At 61.1% G+C, this 26,463-nt stretch overlaps 2 protein-coding genes across 2 annotated transcripts; both read right to left on the reverse strand.

The window, feature by feature from the left end:
- Positions 1-1,200: 1,200 nt before the first annotated feature.
- LOC308229705 (shootin-1-like) lies at positions 1,201-15,481 on the reverse strand. Its single transcript, XM_080633907.1, has 20 exons — positions 15,467-15,481; positions 13,058-13,158; positions 12,862-12,937; positions 12,085-12,165; positions 9,901-9,992; positions 9,167-9,230; positions 8,909-9,003; positions 8,233-8,359; positions 7,541-7,638; positions 7,259-7,340; positions 7,018-7,112; positions 6,022-6,168; positions 4,674-4,827; positions 4,203-4,323; positions 3,921-3,970; positions 3,491-3,600; positions 3,301-3,360; positions 3,030-3,189; positions 2,412-2,593; positions 1,201-1,247 (listed from the first exon to the last, which is right to left on the reverse strand). The coding sequence occupies exons 4-19, from the start codon at positions 12,119-12,121 to the stop codon at positions 2,448-2,450; spliced, it is 1,638 nt and encodes a 545-aa protein (XP_080490033.1). The 5' UTR covers positions 12,122-12,165; positions 12,862-12,937; positions 13,058-13,158; positions 15,467-15,481; the 3' UTR covers positions 1,201-1,247; positions 2,412-2,447.
- TEX261 (testis expressed 261) lies at positions 14,865-21,227 on the reverse strand. The gene is made up of 6 exons (XM_080638967.1): positions 21,052-21,227; positions 20,245-20,324; positions 19,844-19,997; positions 17,653-17,720; positions 16,580-16,682; positions 14,865-15,745 (listed from the first exon to the last, which is right to left on the reverse strand). Exons 1-6 carry the CDS (start codon positions 21,119-21,121, stop codon positions 15,630-15,632), a joined length of 591 nt encoding a protein of 196 aa, XP_080495093.1. The 5' UTR covers positions 21,122-21,227; the 3' UTR covers positions 14,865-15,629.
- Between the last annotated feature and the right edge of the window lie 5,236 nt (positions 21,228-26,463).

Consider the following 26,463-nt stretch of genomic DNA (forward strand, 5'->3'; position numbering starts at 1 on the left):
GTGGGGCTGCAGACAGGGTTAGGTACTGGGAGGGTGGGTTCTTGGCAGTGGCATCCCAATGTGGTGAGGAACCTCTTCTCTTGCTTAATGAAACCAGTGTGGTCACCAACCCCATTTGTGCTTCCCATTTGGGCCATTCCCTCCCCATTCCTGGCTGCTCCTGGTCATAGAATCCCAGAGTGGTTTGGGCTGAAGGGACCTCAAAGCTCCTCCAGCTCCAACCCCTGCCACAGGCAGGGACCCCTTCCACTGGAGCAGCTTCCTCCAAGCCCCTGTGTCCAGCCCAGCCTTGAACACTGCCACAGCTTCCCCTTACAACCCGTTCCACCTCCCTCATAGTGAAGAACTTCCCTGTATCCCATCCAACTCTTCCCTTTTCCAGTTGGAAGCCCAAACTCCTCATCCCATCCCTACCTCCCTTGTCCCAAGCCCCTCTCCAGGTTTCCTGCAGCCCCTTTAGGCACTGGAGCTGCTCTCAGGTCTCCCCTTCAGGAGCCTTCTCTTGTCCAGGCTGCCCCAGCCCAGCTCTCTCAGCCTGGCTCCAGAGCAGAGCTGCTCCAGCCCTCGCAGCATCTCCATGGCCTCCTCTGGACTCGCTCCAACAGCTCCACGTCCCTCTTGTGCCTGGATCAGGGCTGCAGTGGGGTCTCCCCAGAGCACAGCAGAGGGGCAGGATCCCCCCTTTGCCCTCCCCTGGACCCCCAAAGGGAACCCCGAGACTTTGGGGTTGAAGCAGGAGTTCAGGTCTCGCTCCCCAGGGTCCCCCACAAGAACAGGGTCACTGTGGGGGTCCCCATCTGCATCCCCAGCCCTTCGTGCCCCCACCTGGGGCTCAGCTCTCCTGGGGGCTCCACGGGCACCAAGAGGAAGACTGCATCCCCATCCGGCAGCACTGGTGAGCAGGGGCTGCCCATGCCATGGATGGGTGTCCATGCACAGTGGGAGCAGGCTGGTGACATGGAGGGGACAAGGGACATCACAGCTCCAATGTGATCCAAGTCCCTTTATTTGGGGGTCTGGGTGCCATTTACCTCCTTAAATAGGGAGACTTGAGACTGCAAAGGGGGACACAACAGCCACCAGGCACACTGGGGTGGCAAAGGGTGGGTGCCCGCTCCGGTCCCATAGGGTCTTGTGCCAAACCCAGTTTGTAGCAGCTCCAGTCCCATCCCTGTCCGTGTGCCCTCAGCAGACACATGAGGGACCTGGTGTCCCCTCACTTTAATTAAAGCCCAGGAGGATGGAAGCTGCTGGAAGAGGAGGATGGGAGCTCATCACCTCCTCACCCATCTCCTCCTCACCCACCTCCTCCTCACCTATCTCCTCCTCACCCATCTCCTCCTCACCCATCTCCTCCTCACCCATCTCCTCCTCACCCATCTCCTCCTCACCCATCTCCTCCTCACTCATCTCCTCCTCACCCACCTCCTCCTCACCCATCTCCTCCTCACCCACCTCCTCCTCACCCATCTCCTCCTCACCCATCTCCTCCTCACCCATCTCCTCCTCACTCATCTCCTCCTCACCCACCTCCTCCTCACCCATCTCCTCCTCACCCACCTCCTCCTCACCCACCTCCTCCTCACCCATCTCCTCCTCACCCATCACCTCCTCACTCATCTCCTCCTCACCCATCTCCTCCTCACCCACCTTCTCCTCACCCACCTCCTCCTCACCCATCTCCTCCTCACCCGTCTCCTCCTCACCCATCACCTCCTCACCCGTCTCCTCCTCACCCACCTCCTCCTCACCCACCTCCTCCTCACCCACCTCCTCCTCACCCACCTCCTCCTCACCCACCTCCTCCTCATCCACCTCCTCCTCACCCACCTCCTCCTCACCCACCTCCTCCTCACCCACCTCCTCCTCACCCACCTCCTCCTCACCCACCTCCTCCTCACCCACCTCCTCCTCACCCACCTCCTCCTCACCCACCTCCTCCTCACCCACCTCCTCCTCACCCATCTCCTCCTCACTCACCTCCTCCTCACCCACCTCCTCCTCACCCACCATCTCCTCACCCACCTCCTCCTCACCCACCTCCTCCTCACCCACCTCCTCCTCACCCATCTCCTCCTCACCCATCTCCTCCTCACCCATCTCCTCCTCACCCATCTCCTCCTCACCCATCTCCTCCTCACCCATCTCCTCCTCACCCATCTCCTCCTCACCCATCACCTCCTCACCCACCTCCTCCTCACCCATCTCCTCCTCACCCACCTCCTCCTCACCCATCTCCTCCTCACCCATCTCCTCCTCACCCATCTCCTCCTCACCCATCACCTCCTCACCCATCTCCTCCTCACCCATCTCCTCCTCACCCATCACCTCCTCACCCATCTCCTCCTCACCCATCTCCTCCTCACCCATCACCTCCTCACCCATCTCCTCCTCACCCATCTCCCCCTTACCCAGCCATGGCTCCAGGCAGGGTGATGCCATCTCCCCTACCCCGGCTCCCTGCTGCCCCTGGCCGGGCGGGCGAGTGGCCGGGTCCTGGGGAGGCCACTGGCAACCCGGGGCCTGAAGGGGAGCCTGTCCCTGCTCCCTGGTGGGGAGCACCCGGATGGAGCCGCCCCGAGGTCCTCGTCCCCTGCAGACAGATGGGAGACGTGGGTGAGGGCAAAGGTAGAGCCGATGGGGACCCAGTGCTTGTCACCGGGAGGGACCACAGAGCATCCGATGGGGTAAGGGGACAGTGAGGGGACAGGGGTGGTGTCACCTCTGCACCAGTCATGGAGCCATGGGATGGGTTGGGATGAAGGGACCTTAAAGCTCCTCCAGCTCCAACCCCTGCCATGGGCAGGGACCCCTTCCATTGGAGCAGCTTGCTCCAAGCCCCTGTGTCCAACCTGGCCTTGAGCACTGCCAGGGATGGGGCAGCCACAGCTTCTCCATTCAACCCCTTCCAATGTCCCACCGTGCTCACACCGCTGATCCCACAAACTGACCCCGCTCCCTTGGGATGCTCTCCCTCCATGCAGAGCTCATCCAGCCCCATTGTCCCCCTCCCAAGCCCTTCCCCGAACCAGGATCTGGCCATTCTGCAGCCTCAGCATCGCTGTGCTCCTCTGGGTCCGCATCCAGGGCTCGGCGCCGGCGCTGCAGGATGGCCTCGAGCTGCTGGTCCTTGCCCTTGAGGCTGCTCTGCCGCGCTCCAGCCCTCCTGCTCGCCCTCCTCATGGCACCCTGGGGACCACAGCACACAGCGGGGGTGCTGAGCGGCAGCATCCAGGCACTGGGACACAGGGATGACAAGGGACAGGGGCTGCAGCTGGGGACACGGATGAGGATGCTCACCAGGATGCTCTGCAGCTCCAGCACCGCGCTCCTCCGCTTGCTGCCCATCACCGATGCACCCTGCAGGAGGAGATGTGGCCTCATCCTGCCCACCCTGGGGCTGCTGGTGCTGCCCAAACCCATCCCCAGTCCTTGGGTCCCCCCTGAGAACATCACTCCATGGGATGGGGAGCCCATGGTCCCTCCCTACCTGTCCCAGGGGGTCCCGGTCCTTTGCGGGCCTCAGGACCACCCCATTCTTTATCCGCTCCATCATCTCCTGCACAGCTCGAGCTTTGGCATCCTCAGCTTCTGGCTTGCCTGGGCAGGGAGCACCGCACTGAGACCCTGCGCACTCGTGGCAAGGCTCAGTCCCTGCCTGGGGGTCAGGAGATGCCACCTCCCTGCGGTGTCCCCATGCCCAGGGCCCATCCCTTGCTGCCAAACCCCACCATGACCCAGGGCTGGTACCACCCTGCTCATCCCCATCACATGCTGGGCAGGACCGGGGGTGCTGCGGCCTGTGCACCCTCCTTTAGGGAATGAGGGGCTCACAGGGTGCCCCTTCAATGGCACCAGGGCCTCCAACGGCACCAGGACCCCCCCATAGGGATGCAATGGGGCCCATGGCGGGGACTTACAGCGCTGCAGGTTCACCAGCCCCTTCCTCTGCCTGATGGCCAGGAGTGGGCTGGAAGGGAGAGGGGAGGTCAGAGCCTATCCGAGCTGCACCAGGACCCCCCCAACACCAGACATGGTGCCCAGTGACCCCATCCACATCCCATGGGGATGATGCCCAGGGATGGCGTGGGGACAATTCCCAGCATTGTGGGGTGAAGATTTCCCAGCCCAACTCATCTGCTATGGCAGGGACAGGCTGGAAGCCCCATGGCACCCACGGGGTGTCCATTGGTGTCACTTACTCCACGGGCACGGTGGGTGCAGGTGGTGGCAGCGGTGGTGGCGGTGGTGGTGGTGCAGGCACTGCGGGGGCCTGGCTCTGCAGCAGTGGGTCCTGGGCCAGCTTCTCCTGCAGCAGCCCCACTGCAATGGGGTGAAGTGGGGGCTGCTGCCCCTCGGAGCCTGAGACACCCCTTGGGCATCCCTATGGGCATCCCTTGGTCATCTCTATGGGCAATCCTATGGGCATCCCTATGGGCACCCCTATGGGCATCTCTATGGGCATTCCTTGGACACCCCTATGGGCACTCCTATGGGCATCCCTATGGGCATCCCTGTGGGCATCCCTCGGGCATCTCTTGGACATCCCTATGGGTATCCCTGAGGACATTCCTTGGGCATCCCTATGGGCAGCTCTGTGGGCATCTCTATGGGTATCCCTTGGACATCCTGACGGACATCCCTATGGGCATCCGTGGAGCTCCTGCCCCCACCTTCTTCCTGCAGCTCCCGCAGGCGCTGCTCAGCCTCCTGCAGCTGCGTCCTCAGCCGCAGCTTCTCCTCCTCAGCCTCAGCCAGGGCTGCCCGGGCCTCATCCAGCTCCTCCGGCCCTGGGCGCTTCCCCAGCTCCTCCTCCAGCTCCTGCACCTGCAGGAATAGGGGTGCTGGAGCTGGGACCACGGTGCTGGCCCTGCTGGGGACATGGGGGCTCCACAACCCACACTGGCCACTTGCAAGGAGCTTCAAGCTATGGTGAGAGCGATTCTTGGCTGGGTGGTGGCAGCTTGGTGGGTGCTAACCCTGAGTGGGGGCTCCCATTGTGTGGTACCCAGCCATGGGATCCGAAAGTGCTGGTGGAAACCCATGGAAGAACAGCCTGTTTGGGAACCAAGCATGGGATGGGCATGGAGAGGGTGATGGGGGTTTGGAGAACAACCTCTCCCGGTTGGGCACCAGCATAGGATGGGCATGGATTGGTGATGGAGGGGTCTGGAAGAACCTCTCCAGACTGGACATCCATGTGGGATGGGCATGGAGAGGGTAATGGGGAGGGAGGGTGGGTGGAAGAACAACAGCTCCATGTTGGGCACCAGCATGGGATGGGCATGATGGGGGGGTCTGATCCTGGTCACATCCAGTTCCTGCACCCAGAGGAACCTTCACCAGCACCACAGTTGTGCTATGACCCACCCCCATGTCACCCCCTGTGTCACCCCCATGTCACCCTGTGTCATCCCCATTGTCACCCCCATTGTCACCCCCATGTCACCCCGTGTCATCCCCATTGTCACCCCCATTGTCACCCCCATTGTCACCCCCTGTGTCACCCCCTGTGTCACTCCCATTGTCACCTCGTGTCGCCCCCCGTGTCACCCCTGTGTCACCCCCATGTCACCCCCATTGTCACCCCCATGTCACCCCCATTGTCACCCCTGTGTCACCCCCTGTGTCATCCCCATTGTCACCCCATGTCACCCCCATTGTCACCCCCATGTCACCCCCTGTGTCACCCCATGTCACCCACATTGTCACCCCCTGTGTCACCCCCTGTGTCACCCCCATGTCACCCCCATGTCACCCTCATTGTCACCCCCTGTGTCACCCCCGTGTCACCCCCATGTCACCCCCATTGTCACCCCCTGTGTCATCCCCATTGTCACCCCCATGTCACCCTCATTGTCACCCCCATGCCACCCCCTGTGTCACCCCCATGTCACCCCCTGTGTCACCCCCATGCCACCCCCTGTGTCACCCCCATGTCACCCCCTGTGTCATCCCCATTGTCACCCCCATGTCACCCCCGTGTCACCCCCATTGTCACCCCTCGGGGACGGCCCTGACCCGCTGGCGCTGCTCCCGCCTGGCCTCCTCCAGCGCCCGCGTGAGGCTCGCCACGTCCTGCAGCGCCGCCAGCAGCTGGGCGCTGGGCCCCGTGCCCTGCAGCAGGATGGAGCTCTGCCGCCTCGCCTCCTTCCCCTGCACCAGCATCTGCCGCGGGGACAGCGGCGTCAGCGAGCCCGGGCCACGACAAACGCCCTTTGCCGGGGGGAACGGGGTTTGCGGCCCTCGCCCTGGAGGCTGGGAGTGAAACCCATGGGATCCTACAGGGATGCTGGGGATGGACTCTTCATCAGGGACTGCAGTGATAGGACAAGGGGTAACGGGTTCAAACTGAAACAGGGGAAGTTTAGATTGGATCTAAGGAAGAAATTCTTTACTGTGAGGGTGGTGAGGCACTGGAATGGGTTGCCCAGGGAGGTTGTGAATGCTCCATCCCTGGCGGTGTTCAAGGCCAGGTTGGATGAGGCCTTGGGTGCCATGGTTTAGTGTGAGGTGTCCCTGCCCATGGCAGGGGGTTGGAACTGGATGATCTTAAGGTCCTTTCCAACCCTAACTATTCCATGATTCTATGATCTCATCCCAGGGAGCCATGAGGGGTGACCCCAAGCACCCCCATCCCCTTGGTGCCAAGCCAGTGGTGCCTGAATATTGGGGTGTCTCCATCATTGAATCAGAGAGGTTTGTGTTGGAAGGGACCTTAAAGCTCCTCCAGCTCCAGCCCCTGCCACGGGCAGGGACCCCTTCCACTGGAGCAGCTTGCTCCAAGCCCCTGTGTCCAACCTGGCCTTGAACACTGCCAGGGATGGGGCAGCCACAGCTTCTCTGGGCACCCTGGGCCAGCGCCTCAGCACCCTCACAGGGAAGAGCTTCCCCATATCCCATCTCCACCTACCATTGAGGGACACCGGCAGCAGCACGCCCCTGCTCTCCCACCCCATGGGTGCCTTCCCCCCCACCCAGCACCCATGGCCAGGGTGGCCGGGGCCCTGCCTGCACCTCATGGGCGAAGGCTTCCGCGTGCAGGCGCAGGTCCTGCTCCAGCTCGAGCTGCTGCATGGCCTCGCAGTAGTCCTGGCTGATGATGTGGGACACTGCAGGACAGCGAGGTCTCAGGGGGTCCACAGCGCCCCAGCCCCTCGGCACTGCCACCCCCGTGCATGGGGACACCCACGTCCCAGCGCCATTCATTGCTCTCCCCAGCACCGGGAGCTGCCGTGGGGCTCAGCACCCGTCTCACCTCTCTTGAAGGACCTCAGCGCCCGCTGGCTGGTGCCCAGGGCCGCCCGCAGGCGCTGCTGCTCCTCCTGCCCCAGCTCCAGCTGCAGCGGGACAGGAGCTGGGATCACCCAGGGGCTCCCACCACGGGAGCACCCCCAGGACATCAGGGAGGTGGTGAAGGGTCCAAAGGGGGGGGGTTCGGACCCCAACCCCTGAGCTCAGCCAGGAGCTGCAGGGATGAGCAGGGGGTGAGGAAGGAGGGCAAGGGCTGGGAGGTCCCATTGGGGGTCGCAGCGGGTACCTGGTCCTGCAGGTCCTGGTTCAGCCGCTGCAGCTCCTGGACCTGGCTGGTGAGGTCCTTGCGCTGCTCCAGCAGCCACGAGATCTTCTTCTGCAGGGCTGGGAGCAGCGCAGGGGATGCGGGGTGGGAATGGGGAGCACAGAGCCCATTCCTGAGGCTGGGATGCCACAGGGACCTCCCCAGCTCACCCCCATCCTGCTGGAAGCTGATTCCGGGAGGTGACCCAGGGACACACACGTGGCAATGGGGTGGGAGAGCAACCCCAGGACACCCGGGCTGTGCTCAGCACCCTTCTCCTGCCCAAAGCTGCCCTGAGCATCCCCCAAGGGTCAACCCATGGGAGAAGAGCTTGGATGATCCCAAGGGAGGGTTTGGCTGGAGGGGGTGTCCCTGAGGGCGCATCTCCATGTACTGACATACAAACACAGGCAGAAGTGGGAAACAGGATGGGAAACCGGGATGGGAAAGAGGGAAACTGGGCAGCAGCACTTTCAGTTCAGCTTTTCCCTTAGGCTTCAGATTCACTTTCTCCTGTTTATCCGGAACAAGGACCAGGAACAACCTAAACCCCAGGGCCAGGCTGAGCTGAGCTCAGGCAACACCGGGATGGGGCTGGGGCTGTGCTGCTTCTAGCTGGGGATGGGATGGGGGTAGGATGGGGATGGGATGGGGATGGGATCCCCCTGGCTCACCCTCAAGCTGCTGCCCATAGCACTGGGCAGGGTCAGGGTTCTCCTCAGGGGGCACCTCCTCGAGCAGAGCTTCAGGGGCTGCTGGGGCCAGGCTGAGCCTCTTCAGCTGCTTGTTCTCCTGCTTCACCTGGGGTGGGATCATGGAACCATGGAAGGGTTTGGGATGAAGGGACCTTAAAGCTCCTCCAGCTCCAACCCCTGCCACGAGCAGGGACCCCTTCCACTGGAGCAGCTTGCTCCAAGCCCCTGTGTCCAACCTGGCCTTGAGCACTGCCAGGGATGGGGCAGCCACAGCTTCAACCCATTCCCATGTCCCACCACCCTCAGAGGGAAGAACTTCCCTGTATCTCATCCAACTCTTCCCTCTTCCAGCTGGAAGCCCAAACTCCTCATCCTACCCCTGCATCCCTTGTCCCAAGCCCCTCTCCAGCTTTCCTGCAGCCCCTTTAGGCACTGGAGCTGCTCTCAGGTCTCCCCTTCAGGAGCCTTCTCTTGTCCAGGCTGCCCCAGCCCAGCTCTCTCAGCCTGGCTCAGAGCAGAGCTGCTCCAGCCCTCGCAGCAGCACCCCAATGGCACACTGCCCCAGCACTGGGTGCTGCCCTGGGTGCGCTGGGGATGCTGCGGGCACTGCGGTGCTGCAGGGTGACACTGGTGGGGCCGTGGTGCTCAGCCCTACCTGCGCTGCGTAGGCTTCAGCTCGCTCCCGGCACGTCCTCTCGATCTCAAACTCAGTCTCCAGCGCCGAGAGCTCAGCCAGCAGGGCCTGGGATGCTGCAGTGGGGCAGGATGGACGCAGGGACCAGCTCAGTGCCACAGCAGGGGTTTCCCACTTCTCCCTCCCACCGGCTCCATCAGCACCAGCTCCAGTGAGGGCTGAGGTCAGCCCAAGGCACAGGACCGAGGCCAGATGCGGCACTGGTGGGATGGGGCTCACCTTGCTCCAGCTCAGCCAGGCGCTGCCCAGCTTCACCCAGCTCCTGGCCATGGCAGGGATGCTGCTGGGGGGAAACACACACCTGGAATTCCATCGGCATGGCACTGCCTTGGGATGGCTTTGTGTGGGGATAGCATTGCACTGGCACAGGATAGCACAGGCATTGCAGTGGCACAGCACTGGCTGGGGATGGCATTGGCTTGGCACAGCACTGTGTTGGGATGGCTTTCTATTGGCATGGCATTGCATTGGCACAGCATTCTGCTGGCATGCCATTGGCCTGGGATGGTATTCCAATGGCATGGTGTTATGTTGGCCTGGCATTGCTTTGGCACTGCATTGTGTTGGTGTGGATTTGCTTTGGCATGGAATCGCAGTAGCACAGCTCTGTGTTGGTGGGGTGTTGCATTGGCACTGTGTTGGCATTCCCCTGGGATGGCATTCCATTAGCATGGCATCACATTAGCATGGCATAATATTGGCATTCCATTAGCACCGCATCGTGTTGGCACGGCATCGGCACAGCATTCCACTGGCATTCCATTGGCTCAGGGCTCCCGGCTCTCATCCAGCCCTGAGCCACCAGATGCTGCCGCATTGGGACCACTGTGACCGTGACACCGGTGACGGCACCAGCACCTGGCACAGAGCCGGGGCCGGACCAGCCCTGAGCCACCTCAGGGCCCATGGGCAGGAGGAGGGGATAAACCAGAACCCAGGCCTGGGAGCGGTACCTGCACCACGGCTGCCCCTTCATCACCATCACCATCATCACCACCATCGTCTTCCTCCTCCTCCTCCTCGCTGCTGCCCGACTCCAGGATGGCTGCAGAGGAACCAGAAGCGCACCAGGAGGTCCCCAGCACAGGAGGAAGCCCAGGAGGTGCCTCAGCTCTTGCTCTCCTCACACTGCTCTACAAGGAGAGGGGCTGAGCCCCCCCAAGCCCCCCCTGCACCAGGAGCTGGTGATGCCCCCGCTGCCAAACCCCCTGGGAGATGCTGGGAAAAGCCATTCCTGAGCATCCTGCTGCCGGTGAGACCAAGAGGTGCCTTGATGGGCTTGGCTGATGGGGGGCACCGGGACAGTCCCCAGCACCACTGAGCTTCCCTGCACTGAAGCAGCCCCATGGCACTGGGGTGAATGGTTTTGGGGGGTGAGACCCCACTGAGGGCACAGGGAGGAGCACGTCCCCATGGGACCGTCACTGGGGGGACTGGTGGTGCCCAGTGGTGGGGACTGGGATGCTCCATGGCTGGATGAGGGTCCCATGTCTCCAAGTGCTCTGGCATCCCCCTTGGTGAGGCAGGAACCCAGCCCCTGCCACCGATCCTTCCCCAGAACAGCTGGAATCTGGTGGGGAATTCCCTCTGGAATCTAATCCAGGCACCGGCTGCTGGGACCTCGCAATGCCGGCATGGGCTGGGGGTCCCCATGGCACCCACCGGGCACCAGGACCCCGCACTGGGACCCCACACAGGGACCCCAGCGCCACCTGTGGGGCTTGGATGTGCAAATGCTGCTCCCCAGGGCCTGGGCTCTTGCGAGATGAAGTTGTTTGAGCATGAAAACACCAGCGAAACACCCTAAAGAGGAGCTGGGACGGGCACCTCCTGCAGCCCTGAGCAGCAGAGGGAGGGATGGAGGGAGGGGTGATGGAGGGAGGGATGATGGAGGCAGGGATGATGGAGGGAGGGATGATGGAGGGAGGGGTGATGGAGGGAGGGGTGATGGAGGGAGGGACGATGGAGGGAGGGACGATGGAGGGAGGGGTGATGGAGGGAGGGACGATGGAGGGAGGGACGATGGAGGGAGGGGTGATGGAGGGAGGGACGATGGAGGCAGGGATGATGGAGGCAGGGATGATGGAGGGAGGGGTGATGGAGGGAGGGGTGATGGAGGGAGGGGTGATGGAGGGAGGGACGATGGAGGGAGGGACGATGGAGGGAGGGACGATGGAGGGAGGGACGATGGAGGGAGGGACGATGGAGGCAGGGGTGATGGAGGGAGGGGTGATGGAGGGAGGGGTGATGGAGGGAGGGATGATGGAGGGAGGGGTGATGGAGGGAGGGGTGATGGAGGGAGGGATGATGGAGGGAGGGGTGATGGAGGGAGGGACGATGGAGGCAGGGATGATGGAGGCAGGGATGATGGAGGGAGGGGTGATGGAGGGAGGGGTGATGGAGGGAGGGGTGATGGAGGGAGGGGTGATGGAGGGAGGGACGATGGAGGGAGGGACGATGGAGGGAGGGACGATGGAGGGAGGGACGATGGAGGCAGGGGTGATGGAGGGAGGGGTGATGGAGGGAGGGGTGATGGAGGGAGGGGTGATGGAGGGAGGGATGATGGAGGGAGGGGTGATGGAGGGAGGGGTGATGGAGGGAGGGGTGATGGAGGGAGGGGTGATGGAGGGAGGGGTGATGGAGGGAGGGGTGATGGAGGCAGGGATGATGGAGGCAGGGATGATGGAGGCAGGGATGATGGAGGGAGGGGTGATGGAGGGAGGGGTGATGGAGGGAGGGGTGATGGAGGGAGGGGTGATGGAGGGAGGGGTGATGGAGGGAAGGATGATGGAGGGAAGGATGATGGAGGCAGGGACGATGGAGGCAGGGACGATGGCAGGATGGGGGATGGACGGGTGGATGGATGGATGGATGGACAGAGGCACATCACACATGGGAGCTGCCAGTCCACCTAAATACAACCCCCTTGTCCTTCACCCCCTGCAATGGAGCTGAGTAGAGGTCAATCCCCCCTCCCACCCCAAGCCCAGTTCAGGGCCGGTTTCACCCCTTGCAAAGGCTCTGCGAGCCCAGAGGCCACGGTGACGGTCGCAGGGGACAACCAGATCCACTCCACCATGGGATGCCCACCCATGTGCGAGCCCATCGCATCCTTCAGCGCAGGGAAAGGACCTTACCTGTGAGCTGCCCAGTGCCTTCTGCAGCCCAGGCCATGGCGCGGGGCCGGTGGGACCCAGCACCCTGAGCTCAGCTGGGACCTGCCGCAGGGAAGTGAAACCCCGACGTCAGCAGTGACGATGGGGGCTGAGCACCCAGCTCCAGGCAGGGCTGGTCCTGCCCTGGCCACAAGGCAGGCTCAGGGGGAACTGAAACCCCTCCTGCCCCAGCTAAGAGCTGCTTTGAGCATGAAGATGCTGAGGCTGCTTTTGCATGAACTCAGCAGCAAGCACCCCCCTGGGCATCACCAACGAGTGCTGGGGTTGGAGGAGCTGCTGCGAGGGCTGGAGCAGCTCTGCTCTGGAGCCAGGCTGAGAGAGCTGGGCTGGGGCAGCCTGGACAAGAGAAGGCTCCTGAAGGGGAGACCTTAGAGCAGCTCCAGTGCCTAAAGGGGCTGCAGGAAACCTGGAGAGGGGCTTGGGACAAGGGAGGTAGGGATGGGATGAGGAGTTCGGGCTTCCAACTGGAAGAGGGAAGAGTTGGATGGGATACAAGGAAGTTCTTCCCTCTGAGGGTGGTGGGACATGGGAATGGGTTGAAGCTGTGGCTGCCCCATCCCTGGCAGTGTTCAAGGCCAGGTTGGACACAGGGGCTTGGAGCAAGCTGCTCCAGTGGAAGGGGTCCCTGCCCGTGGCAGGGGTTGGAGCTGGAGGAGCTTTAAGGTCCCTTCCAACCCAACCCATTCCATGGTTCCATGCCCTCGGCCTCCCCCCGCCTGGCGCCATTGGAAATGTCACCTCCCAGCTCTGTGACTCATCGGGCTCTGCCCTTTCCCAGCGCCGCTCCGGGATCGAGTGAATTCCTCTCCGCTCACTGCATCCTCCAAACACCCATGAAAATCAATGGGCTCCGTTCCCGTGGGATGCGGATGAGGCTGCTCCGAAGCCTCCGCAGGCAGAGATGCTTCGGAGGCAGCTCTGTATTAACGCTCACCTTGTAAGCGCTTCATCAAAGGAGTAATTCCAGCTCCTGTATAAGCCGGAGCTCCTTGCACACTCTTTACAGGTGGGTTCTGGAGCATCCTTGCCTCAGCCCTGGGAATAACGAGACATTTCAGATGTTATCCCCTCCATTTCCCGGGATTCCTGTGGTTTAGGGTAGGGAATGGGGTGCTTCGACCAAATCCAGCCCCAAACCTCTCATTTTAAGGCAGGAGATGAGCGTGGTCCTCGCAGCCCCCATGGCCTCACCTTCTCCCCCTGCAACCACAGCCCTGGGGGGGCTTTCCTGATCCTCTCCCTTGAATACTCACAGGGTTGCAGCTTTAACTGTTCCTTGGGTTTCATTCCCATCATCCAGGGAACAGGATTTACCTGGATGTGGCTCAGCTCAAGGAAATGGGTGTCAGGAACAGCTCCAACACCCCATGGTCAGGGAAAATGGGATTTGTCCACTGGAAAAGTCCAGTGATCCATGCTGGCTTCCTGGCTAAGTCCATGGCAACAAGGATCAAAGAGACTCCGGAAGAGGGACATTAAAGCTGCTCATCTTCCCCATGTGCATCCTCAACACAGGTTCAGCAGAGTCCTGGAGCTCTGCATCCCCAGGAAGCGCCCTCCATGGCATCCTGCTCCCTGCTCCAGGAGTTTTCCATCCCTCCTGCAGGATGCCCAGAGAGAAGGAACCAAGCTTCCGCCCCAGCCCAAGGCTTCTCCTCCACTCCTATCAGTGGCTCTGGGCTCTCACCCGCCCTGGGCCATCTGCCTGCGCCTGAGGCGATGGAAACTGTGAAGCACAGCTTGGAGCAGAGCTGTGAACACAGAGCCAGGAGCATCCCTGCAGCCTCCCCCGGCGCCATCCCCTCCTCCAGGCTGGAAACATCACGTTACAGCTTCAATATGATCATAGAATGGTTTAAGGAGGGGACCTTAAAGCTCCTCCAGCTCCAGCCCCTGCCACGGGCAGGGACCCCTTCCACTGGAGCAGCTTGCTCCAAGCCCCTGTGTCCAACCTGGCCTTGAGCACTGCCAGGGATGGAACATTCCCAACCTGTGCCAGCGCCTCAGCACCCTCACAGGGAAGGGATTCCCAAGATCTAGGAATGCTCAACCCTGTTCCTCAGGGAAGGAAGCAAAAGCATCACTGCAGCCCCAGGCAGCAGCAAGCCAGGGCAGGGAACAGGGGCCATCCCCAGCATCCCCCACCGTGTGGCCTTGGAGCAAAACTACAGCCCCGGAGCTGCTCTTCAGCTCTGCTTTGCTTCCAGTGCTTCTGCCTTCACTTTGCCAAGCCCCTAACACCAAGAGCCCTGTGGGGAAGCTACGCGTCTCCTGCCAGCCTGCATCTCCCCTGGGCTCCGAGATGCACCTCCTGCAGCCTCCAGGTCCCCTCAACTCCTTTCTCCTCCTCTCTTAGTTCTCTAAACCCATAAAACCCATGAGCATGCAGAGGGTGATGTCCCCATGGGATGGAGCCCAGCACGTGTGAGCAGCAGGGATGATGCTGCAGCAGCCGCTGGTAAGAACTTCAGCCATAACCTTTATTAGGGGAGCAGCTCTCAATCAGAAACCCCATCCTATCAGCTCACCATCAGCACACAGCCAGCGGCAAGGGGGGCTCTGCTCACCTTTGCCATCAGCCAAAACTGGCCACAGTGAGCCATTTTCCTAAGGAATTCCTCAAGAAGCCTTCCCAAGCCATGAAAGCGGAGCAGCACTGAACCCTGGCTGCTGGGTACCACAGGGACATCAACCCTGGCACAGGCTGGAGGTGAAATGATGGAAAAAGGGGGGTTTATAAGGAACAAAGAGCAAAGCTTCACCTCCTCCTCACTATGATCATCTGTATCTTTCCCCCTTTTGGGAAGGGGGAGGCCTGGGGAGTGCAGCAGCACCGGGAATGCCAAGAGATGACACCCAAGGGAAGCTGCGGAAACTCACTCTGTGCCTTGCTCCCCATGAAGAGCATCACTCTCCATGAAACACATTCCCAGGGCCAGACAGAAGTGGCCATTTCCAACACCAAAATCACCCAAACCACCATGTTGAGAGCTTCAGGTCACCTCCTCACAGCCACAGAGCATTGGGGGGGGGACACACCAGCATCCTCCAGAGCTGGCAGCTTCCCAGTGGGAATCCGTGGGGAGCTGGACACTTGGGTCACTTCATTCTCTCTTTAATGAATGGCTCTGTGTAAACCTCAGTTCAACGTCAAGCACGTCCTGCTGCCAAACTACCCCACGTGCCAGCTCCTGCTTGTAAAGCCCTGGTAGGTGACAACGTCTCCCAGGGGGGGCAGTGCCTGGGGGGGGAGCTTGGACCCTCCTTGTGCTCAGCTGGAACCAAACATCCTCCTTGCACACAGTCCTGGAGCTGGATGGAGCCCTGCCTCTGCATCTGGTACCTCCAGTCAGTGCCCAGTGCCAGCATTCCCAGCACCAATTCCCAGGAAAATCCTGCTGGGATATGTTTAGGAGGGATGGAGCGAGGCCTGGGGTCAGTGCTGCTGCCCCACAGCCCCCTGCACAGTCTGGGGCTGCCCCGCTCCTTCAGTGCAGCATCCCTGCTCAGTAGATCTTCTGTCGGCTGGGCAGGATGGCCTCCTTGATGAAAGAGAAGATGAGGAGGATCCCAGAGCGCTTCCCCCTCTTCCCTTTGGTGAAGTAGTTGGAGACCACGTCGTCTGTGGAGATAAGGGGAGCAAAATCAAACACCAAACAACACCCTGGGATGGGTTTGGTTTCAGGGCCTGAAATGCATGATCTGCCTTTAAAGCACCGGAGCTGCTCGTTTGATCCCATCTGGCTTCCTTTAAAGCATGGAAGTTGCAGGTTTGTTCCCATCCAGCTGCCCTTAAAGCATGGAAGTTGCTGGTTTGCTCTCATCTACCTGCATTTAAAGCATGGAAGTTGCTGGTTTGTTCCCATCCAGCTGCCCTTAAAGCATGGAAGTGCTGGTTTGCTCTCATCTACCTGCATTTAAAGCATGGAAGTTGCTGGTTTGCTCCCATCCAGCTGCCTTTAAAGCATGGAAGTTGCTGGTTTGCTTCCATCTACCTGCATTTAAAGCATGGAAGTTGCTGGTTTGCTCCCATCCAGCTGCATTTAAAGCATGGAAGTTGCTGGTTTACTCCCATCCAGCTGCCCTTAAAGCAAGGAAGTTACTGATTTGATCCCATCTGGCTGCATTTAAAGCATGGAAGTTGCTGGTTTGCTTCCATCCACCCTACCTGATGCTCCCATAAGCCACTGATAGGGAGCCCAAATCCTGAGCTCCCTGTTTTGAGCTGCAGGGAGAGCCCACAGAAAGCAACAGGGCCCCAGGGCTGGAGAGATGCAGGATGTGGAGCAGGAAGAACCTTTCCTTCACTCTGCTCACTCATCCGTCACCCTTTCCCTGCCTTGGCTTTGGAAGGGTTTACCCAACCTGCTGCACTCCGTCCCTGCTCCATGCAGCAGGAATGGGGTGTGCAATGGGCTGTGCCGAGCACAGAGCCCTGTGAGAGCCCAGCACTCACCTCCGGGCTGCACTGTGGAGGGCAGGACGTTCTCCCCAGCTGACAAGGAGACGAAGAAAGCAAAAGGGATTAACCAGAGGCAGAAGGTGAAGTAGGCAAGAACCTGCAGGCATAGACACAAGGCAGTGAGAGCAGAACCACAACACAGGCAGCACATCCTGGCTGCTGCCCCAGCCCATGGGACACCCCAAGTGTCTCCCTGAACCCACTGAGATAAAGGGCTCTGAAGGGGCAGAACTGCAGCTCAACCTCTCCCAAGCCTCAGGTGCTGAGATACTGTCCCACTGTGGAGCTGGGAAAGGGATAAATGGCACCCAGGAGCATCCATGGAAGGATGAAGGAGAAGCCTTTGCTCCTGATTCTGGGTTCCTGGAAACCTCCATTGCTCCCAACAACTCCCAATGAGAATTAAGGAAGCAGGATGCTGGTTGTGCTGCTTTGAGCCAGGAAATCCCCTTCACACTTCCAGGGGCTAAAAGGAAGAGGCAAGACCTGGGATTGCTCCTCCTGCCCTGGGATGGGCCACTGGGGTTTGGGGAGAGCAGAGCTGCTGCATCAGCCTCTCTGTGCACCCAAACGCTGGTTAAACTGCGTAAAAACCTACGGGTTTCATCAGTCTGATGGAGATTTTCTCTTGGTATTCAGAATCTGCACTAAGTGGCAGCTATTTTGGGGCCAGACAAGCCCCTTTGGAGAGTTTGGACCTTCACATGAAGATGCTGACAGAGAACTAGCGCATCAGAGAGATAAAAATACTGAGTGATAATTGCAGAAGGGAAGTGATTTGTGGTCAAAAGACATTTTAGATGATCTCATTTTCTATTGTCCTTGGGTTTAGCCCATCAGAACAGTGCAATCTGTGCTTTACACTCAGTGCTTTTAATGCCTTTGAGTGGCTGAGGAAGCCCCAAGCCCCATCCTAGAGCAGAAGCTGCAGCTCCCGTGCTGAGGGCACAGGAGCCCCGAGGGAAGGGCTGTGAGAAGCATCCTGAGCACAGTGGCATTTCCCAACCTCCAGCAGCTCCGCGTGGGCTGGGAGAGCAGGGATTGACTCCTTCCCAAAGGCCTCTCACCTCAGAGAACAGGTAATACTCCTCGGCGAAGTACTGGAACGCCAGGTAGTGATTGAATATAACCAGCACTGCAAAGGAGACAGCGCAGTCAGCGCGCGGCCAGGCAGAAACAGCACCAGCTCAGCCCAAAGGCGCTGCAGGAGGAGGAGGGAGCAGCTCCTGCAGCAGAGCCCCCGGGAGCCCAGCCCCTCGGTGCTGCTCAGCCCCTCGCACCCGCATCCTGCTGCTAAAAGACTTTCACAGCTCTGGTGTGAGCAGCACGAGCCCCATCCCTCAGCTCAGCCCCAAATCCCTTGTCCCCGCAGTGCCTTACTCGCCCTGGCCCAGGGGAGCCCAGCCTGACACTTGCTAATGCTGCCCAGAGCTGAGAGAAGCACAGAGCCCCCCGGGGCCCTGGCAGCTGCTGCAGGGAGCAGCTCCTCTGCCATGTGTAAAGCAAGTGAAGCTGAAACGCAGGCAGGCCGCGAGGGTTAGCGCTGGCCCCAGCACTGAAAACACCATTTAGCTCTTAAGAGGCACGAACTGGAGCTGCTTTTGCCTTTTAGCCAAGACAAGAAGACACCAGCTCCAGCCCAGGAGCCCCAGGGCAGGCAGGAGGCAGTGTCCCATGTGGATTTATCCTCCTCTCTTCATCCATCACCAGATCCAGACCCAGTCTGGCTGCAGAAAACACATCCCTATCTATGCCCCACGGGAGAACAAAGTGCCCAAGGCCAGGCTGGACACAGGGGCTTGGAGCAAGCTGCTCTAGGGGAAGGTGTCCCTGCCTGTGGCAGGGGTTGGAGCTTCAGGACCTTTAAGGTCCCTTCAACCCAAACCATTCCCTGATTCCATACTAATCCCGCCTACACGAGAGCTTTGAGCAGCAAAGGTGCTCCAGCTGCGCACAGACATGCTCTGAAATATGCATAAGGGCTCTCCAAAGTCACACTGGAAGATGCTGCCTGTTTGCTACTTCAGCTGTCACTACTCATCACCTGGAGCAGGGGGCTGAGGCCTGATCCATGCCCAGGACATGAGAACACGCAGGAGGCTCCGCAGCTCGCACGGGATGAAACCATTTGGCTTACTCAGAGTAGCCACAAACCAGTTTAAGTGGCAGAGCTGCTGGTGCTCCAGCCCAGCCCTCCTTTGGGGTCAGTCTATGACACAGCTCTGGCTGCTCATCAGCTGAGCACAGCAATAATGGAATGGTTTGGGTTGGAAGGGACCTTAAAGCTCCTCCAGCTCCAACCCCTGCCACGGGCAGGGACCCCTTCCACTGGAGCAGCTTGCTCCAAGCCCCTGTGTCCAACCTGGCCTTGAACACTGCCAGGGATGGGGCAGCCACAGCTTCTCTGGGCACCCTGGGCCAGCGCCTCAGCACCCTCACAGGGAAGAGCTTCTGCCTAAGAGCTCAGCTCAGTCTCCCCTCTGGCAGGTTCAAGCCATTCCCCTTGGCCTGTCCCTACAGGCCCTTGTCCCAAGCCCCTCTCCAGGTTTCCTGCAGCCCCTTTAGGCACTGGAGCTGCTCTCAGGTCTCCCCTTCAGGAGCCTTCTCTTCTCCAGGCTGCTCCATCCCAGCCTGGGTTTGTGCTGGGATGCCCTGACCCAGGGGCAGGACCTTGCCCTTGGCCTGGTTGAGCTCCATGAGGCTCCCACATTAACTCGTGAACGTGTCAGAAACTGATTTGCCACATTAAGGACGGGCTTTTGTCTCAAAGCTCTTCCTCCTCCAACCATCAGCTCCTTCTGATGGCAGAACCCTCCCACCTCTCACAGCCACTGTGCCACCAGCCTGCACTTACACCCTGGCGTAAAGACTTACAGGTCTTCTAGTGAGCTTCAACCCCTCCTGCTCTTTGGCCACTGACCACCCAGAACAGCTCTGCAGGAAGGACACTGGGATCTCACTCCCACAGCGCTGCTCCATGAGTTTGGAGCAGAACCAGAGCTGGGAAAGCCCAGTTTCCACCCCACAGCACCCAGCCCACAGTTATCACAGCCCCACCATAAACCACAATGACAAAGCCCTGTACAAAGCTCAAAGTCCTTTTGGAAGGCACGGAGGCTGCAGGAGCAAAAGCCAAATCTCTGCTGCCACCCAAAGCCCACCTGGGGATGGGGTGACAGTGTCACCCATGGGGAGGTGACAGTGTCACCCATGGGGAGGTGACAGTGTCACCCATGGGGAGGTGACAGCCCCACTCACCACAGGACAGGATGAAGTTGGAGGAGGTGAGCACGATGAAGGGGAAGGTCTGCAGCAGCCCAAAGTAGACGAGGTTGGTGAAGAGCCCCACTCCTACCATGAAGCCAGGGAACTGTTCAAAGAGGTAGAGCCCCACGAGCACAGCTGAAGAGAACTGAGGGAGAAAGTGGGGTGAACACGGGGGTGAAGGCAGCAGCACAGCCAGGAACCCTGCCATGGTCAAGGTGCCTTTAGTGCTGACAGCATCACATCAACCATGCACCTCCCGCTCAGCACCAGCCCCTTGGGAAGGATCCAAATGGAAACCCACCCAGCTGCGCTGGGACATGCTGTGGGTGCTGTGCCAGCCCCCTGGGGTGCTGGTGGTGAGGCCCCCCCCGTGTGTGCGCACAGGGACTTACCCAGATCATGTACTTGATGATCCTCTTGGTGACAACCGTGTACTCCTCGATCAGCTCCGCCAGGTAGTAGAGCCCGGCCGCTGCGGAGGGAGGTTGGGATGAGCAGGGATGGAGCAGGGATACAGGAGGGAACGTGGCAAACGCTGGTGCTGCCTTCAGCTGTGGGAGCCCCGCTCCATAAGAGACTAAGGGCAGGGGTGAACCCCATCCCTGCAATGCTCTGGGGACTCAGGGGACCCCCAATCTCTGGGGCAGCCACAGGACATCAGAGGCACTGATGGGACCCCCAGTCTCAGGGATACACAGGGGACCCCCCAAACTCAGGGTCTCTGAGGTCTCAGGTGCACCCAAGGAGCCCCCAGTTTCTGGGGTACCCAAGGGGTAACAGAGGCACCCAGAGGACCCCAATCTCAGGGGCACCCTCGGGATCTCAATGGCACCAACAGGACCCCCGGTGTCAGAGGCCTTCAGGTCACGCAGGGCACCCCCAATCTCTGAACTACCCACGGGATCCCCAGCCTCAGGCGCTCTCTGAGCTCTCGGGGGCACCCAGAGGACCCCAAAGTCAGGAGCTGAGGCCTAGGGGACAACCAAGAGACCCCCAACCTCAGGCGCTCTTTGAGGCCTCGGGGGCACCCAAGGGACCCCAACCCCGGGGGGGTCTCTGTGGGCACCCATGGGGCCCCCAACCTCCAGAGCACCCCCGGGGGGTGACGGACCCGCGCCCCCAACCCGGAGGCCCAAGCACCCCCCCCCCGAGCCCCCCGCCATATCGCGACAGCCCGCGGGAGGAGGCTGCGGCCTCACCGATGGCCAGGGTGACGAAGGCCACCTGTATGAGCAGGGACAGCCAGCTCAGCGCGTACATGAACCACATGGCGGGGCCGCGCCGGGGTCGGGGACTGGGCCTGGGCCTGGACCGGGGCCGCCGCTCCCGCTCCGGGCCCGCTCCTGCTCCCGGTCCGGCGGCAGCGGAGCTGAACACGCGGCGCCGGAACAAGAGAGATCACCCGACCCGGCGCGGCCCGGCCGCTGCACGGCGCCACAGCGACCCCTGCAGGCGCGGAGGGATCCGGGGGAGGGGGGGGAATGAAACTTGGGGGGACCCCGAAATGTGGAGGGACCCCTAAAAGGGCAGAGGGAACCTGGAATGGGGGGGGTATGGAAACACACAGGGCACCCACAAACAGTGTGGCACCCCCAAACGTTATGGAGCACCCGCAAACTGCACAGGGACCCCCAAACCGTACAGGGACCCTGAACTATACCAGGGACCCCCCAAAAACACACAGGAACCTCCCAAATCGCACAGGGACACCCGGCTTCACATGGACCCCCGAACCCCCATGGGGACCCCAAACCACACGGGGATACCTAGAAATGATTCAGAGACCCCCTGAAACCATACAAAGATGCCCCAGAACCTTACAGGGACCCCGAATTACATAAGGACCCCCCCAATACCATACAGGGACACCTCAAAACCATTCAGGGACCCAAAACCATACAAGGACAGCCCAAACCGTATGGGGACACCCAAAACTCTGCAGTGACCCCCCCAAACCTGTGCAGGGACCCCCTGCACCCATATAGGGACCCCCTCCATGTGTATAGGGACACCTCATACAGCTGTATAGGGGTTCTCGGTGCCTAAATGGGATCCCCCTCTCCAGCCATGCAGCTCCCCCATCCGTAGGGACCCCTTCTGCAGCCGTGCACCCCCTGAGGCTGTAAAGGGACCCCTGAATTCATATAGGGACTCCCTTTACCCCTATAGGACCCCACAACCCCTATAGGGACTCAGAAGCCACATGGAGGCCCTGGGGACCCCAAGACCCATGTGGGGACCCCTGTGTCCCTAGGGAGACTGCACACATACAGGAATCCCTCCCCTCCCCTAGGGATTGGGGTACACTGAGCTGTACTGGGTGTCACTGGCTTGTACTGGGATACACTGGGCTGTACTGGGTGTCACTGGGCTGTACTGGGATACACTGCACTGCACTGGGGTACACTGGGCTGTGCTGGGATACACTGCACTGCACTGGGGTACACTGGGCTGTACTGGGTGTCACTGGGCTGCACTGGGATACACTGGGCTGTACTGGGTGTCACTGGGCTGTACTGGGATACACTGGGCTGTACTGGGTGTCACTGGGCTGTACTGGGATACACTGGGCTGTACTGGGTGTCACTGGGCTGCACTGGGATACACTGGGCTGTACTGGGTGTCACTGGGCTGCACTGGGATACACTGGGCTGTACTGGGTGTCACTGGGCTGTACTGGGTGTCACTGGGCTGCACTGGGATACACTGGGCTGTACTGGGTGTCACTGGGCTGTACTGGGTGTCACTGGGCTGCACTGGGATACACGGGGCTGTACTGCGTGCACCCCCCGCAGGTGCTGGTATCCCCACTGGGGGCGGCCCAGCAGCGAGGGGTGGGCTCCGGGGGCTCTTTGTGCTGGTTCAAACTGACCTGCCTGGGTCTGCAGGGATGGGGCAGCGCAGCACGGCCCTGGCACCCCTGCACCCCCCTGCCTGACCCCTGCCTCCCTCTTGTACCCCTCCTGTACCCCCCCGCCTTCCCCCTGCAACCCCTGCACCCCCCTTCCTCCCTCCTGTGTCCCTCTTGCATCTCCTACATCCCCCTGCGTCCTCCCTGCACCCCTCTGAATCCCTCCTGCTGCCCCTCTGCTTTCCCCTGCATCCCTTTCGCACCCCCTATATCCTTCCTGCAGCCCCCCTGCAACCCCCTGCCTCTCCCCGGCATCCCTCCTGCCACCCTCTTGCACCCTTTGCACCCCTCATGCACCTCCCTGCATCCTTCCCGCACCTCCCTGCACCCTTGTGTCCCTTCTGCATCCGCTGTATCTGCCCTGCATCCTCCAGCACTCCCTTGCATCCTTCCCTGCATCCTCCCTGCATCCCTCCTGTCTTCTCCTACATCCACCTGCATCCCTGCTGCATCGACCTTCACCCCCTGCACCCCTCCTGCATCCCCCCGGCACCCCCCTGCACCCCTCTTGCATCCTCCCTGCACCCCCCCTGCATCCCTCCTGCATCCCCCCTGCACCCCCCTGCATCCCCCCTGCACCCCCCCTGCATCCCTCCTGCATCCCCCCTGCACCCCCCCTGCACCCCTCCTGCATCCCCCCTGCACCCCCCTGCACCCCTCCTGCATCCCCCCTGCACCCCTCCTGCACCCCTCCTGCATCCCCCCTGCACCCCCCTGCACCCCTCCTGCATCCCCCCTGCACCCCCCCTGCATCCCTCCTGCATCCCCCCTGCACCCCCCTGCACCCCCCCTGCATCCCTCCTGCATCCCCCCTGCACCCCCCTGCATCCCTCCTGCATCCCTCCTGCATCCCCCCTGCACCCCCCCTGCATCCCTCCTGCATCCCCCCTGCATCCCCCCTGCACCCCTCCTGCATCCCCCCTGCACCCCCCTGCACCCCTCCTGCATCCCCCCTGCACCCCTCCTGCACCCCTCCTGCATCCCCCCTGCACCCCCCTGCACCCCTCCTGCATCCCCCCTGCACCCCTCCTGCACCCCTCCTGCATCCCCCCTGCACCCCCCTGCACCCCTCCTGCATCCCCCCTGCACCCCTCCTGCACCCCTCCTGCATCCCCCCTGCACCCCCCTGCACCCCTCCTGCATCCCCCCTGCACCCCCCCTGCATCCCTCCTGCATCCCCCCTGCACCCCCCTGCACCCCCCCTGCATCCCTCCTGCATCCCCCCTGCACCCCCCTGCATCCCTCCTGCATCCCTCCTGCATCCCCCCTGCACCCCCCCTGCATCCCTCCTGCATCCCCCCTGCACCCCCCCTGCATCCCTCCTGCATCCCCCCTGCATCCCCCCTGCACCCCCCTGCATCCCTCCTGCATCCCCCTGCGTCTCTCTATATCCTTCCTGTATCCCTCCTGCTTCCCCGGACCCCCCAGCAGAGCTCCAACCCTGGAGGCCCCGGGCAGCACGAGTGGGTGCACAGGGGGGTACACACATGGAGGTGGGTGTGTGAGTACATGGGGGGTACATCTGTGTGCATGTGTGTGCATGTGTGTCCATGTGTGTCCATGTGTGTCCATGTGTGTGCATGTGTGTCCATGTGTTTCCATGTGTGTGCATGTGTGTCCATGTGTGTGCATATGTGTACGTGTGTATGTGTGTCCATGTGTGTCCATGTGTGTGCATGTGTGTACATGTGTGTCCATGTGTTTCCATGTGTGTCCATGTGTGTCCATGTGTGTGCATGTGTGTGCATGTGTGTCCATGTGTGTGCATATGTGTACATGTGTGTATGTGTGTACATGTGTGTCCATGTGTGCGCATGTGTGTCCATGTGTGTCCATGTATGTCCATGTATGTCCATGTGTGTCCATGTGTGTCCATGTATGTCCATGTGTGTCCATGTGTGTCCATGTGTGTGTCCATGTGTGTCCATGTGTGTCCATGTGTGTCCATGTGTGTCCATGTGTATCCATGTGTGTCCATGTGTGTCCATGTGTGTGTCCATGTGTGTCCATGTGTGTCCATGTGTGTCCATGTGTATCCATGTGTGTCCATGTGTGTCCATGTGTGTCCATGTGTGTGTCCATGTATGTCCATGTATGTCCATGTGTGTCCATGTGTGTCCATGTGTGTCCATGTGTGTGTCCATGTATGTCCATGTGTGTCCATGTGTGTCCATGTGTGTCCATGTATGTCCGTGTGTGTCCATGTGTGTCCATGTATGTCCATGTGTGTCCATGTGTGTCCATGTATGTCCGTGTGTGTCCATGTATGTCCATGTATGTCCATGTGTGTCCATGTGTGTCCATGTGTGTCCATGTGTGTCCATGTATGTCCGTGTGTGTCCATGTATGTCCATGTATGTCCATGTGTGTCCATGTGTGTCCATGTGTGTCCATGTATGTCCATGTATGTCCGTGTGTGTCCATGTATGTCCATGTATGTCCATGTGTGTCCATGCCAGCCTGCAGAGCCCCCGCTGCCCTTGCAGTCTGGCAGGGCCCTGCTGACCGGGGGGGCTGCAGCCGGGGCCCCCCAGATCCAGCCGTGGGGCTGCAGCAGGGGTCGAGGGGCTGTGGGACGGTGCCGGTGGGTGCCGGGGGGGGTGCTGGGGGGTGCCCCCTCGGGAAGCCCCTTCTGTGCTCTGCTCCCATCAGTGCTCCACTGCGTGCAGAGCATCCCTGGACAATCCCCATCCTCCTCCTGCCCCATCCTCCTGCCCCCATCCTCCTTCCCCCATCCTCCTTCCCCCATCCTCCTGCCCCCATCCTCCTGCCTGCATCCTCCTGCCCCCATCCTCCTGCCCCCATCCTCCTGCCTCCATCCTCCTGCCCCCATCCTCCTGCCCCATCCTCCTTCCTCCATCCTCCTGCCTCATCCTCCTGCCTCATCCTCCTGCCCCCATCCTCCTGCCTCCATCCTCCTGCCTCCATCCTCCTGCCTCCATCCTCCTGCCTGCATCCTCCTGCCCCCATCCTCCTGCCCCCATCCTCCTGCCTGCATCCTCCTGCCTGCATCCTCCTGCCCCCATCCTCCTGCCCCATCCTCCTTCCTCCATCCTCCTGCCCCCATCCTCCTGCCTCCATCCTCCTGCCTCATCCTCCTGCCCCCATCCTCCTGCCTCCATCCTCCTGCCTCCATCCTCCTGCCCCCATCCTCCTGCCTGCATCCTCCTGCCCCCATCCTCCTGCCCCCATCCTCCTGCCTCCATCCTCCTGCCTGCATCCTCCTGCCCCCATCCTCCTGCCCCATCCTCCTGCCTCCATCCTCCTGCCCCCATCCTCCTGCCCCATCCTCCTGCCCCCATCCTCCTGCCCCATCCTCCTGCCTGCATCCTCCTGCCTGCATCCTCCTGCCCCCATCCTCCTGCCCCCATCCTCCTTCCTCCATCCTCCTGCCCCATCCTCCTGCCCCATCCTCCTGCCTGCATCCTCCTTCCTCCATCCTCCTGCCTCCATCCTCCTGCCTGCATCCTCCTTCCTCCATCCTCCTGCCTCCATCCTCCTGCCTGCATCCTCCTGCCTCATCCTCCTGCCTCCATCCTCCTGCCTGCATCCTCCTGCCTCATCCTCCTGCCCCCATCCTCCTGCAGTTCGGGGCAGGCTGTGCTGTCGTGGGCTGTGTCTGCAAACTGGGCCGCTGGGACCCCCCAGCCACTGAGATCTGCTGGGAAGAGCCGGATTCCAACCGGTTCTGGAAGCATCT

Source organism: Psittacula echo (assembly GCF_963264785.1).
Source record: "Psittacula echo genome assembly, chromosome: 1".
Lineage (NCBI taxonomy): Eukaryota > Metazoa > Chordata > Aves > Psittaciformes > Psittacidae > Psittacula > Psittacula echo.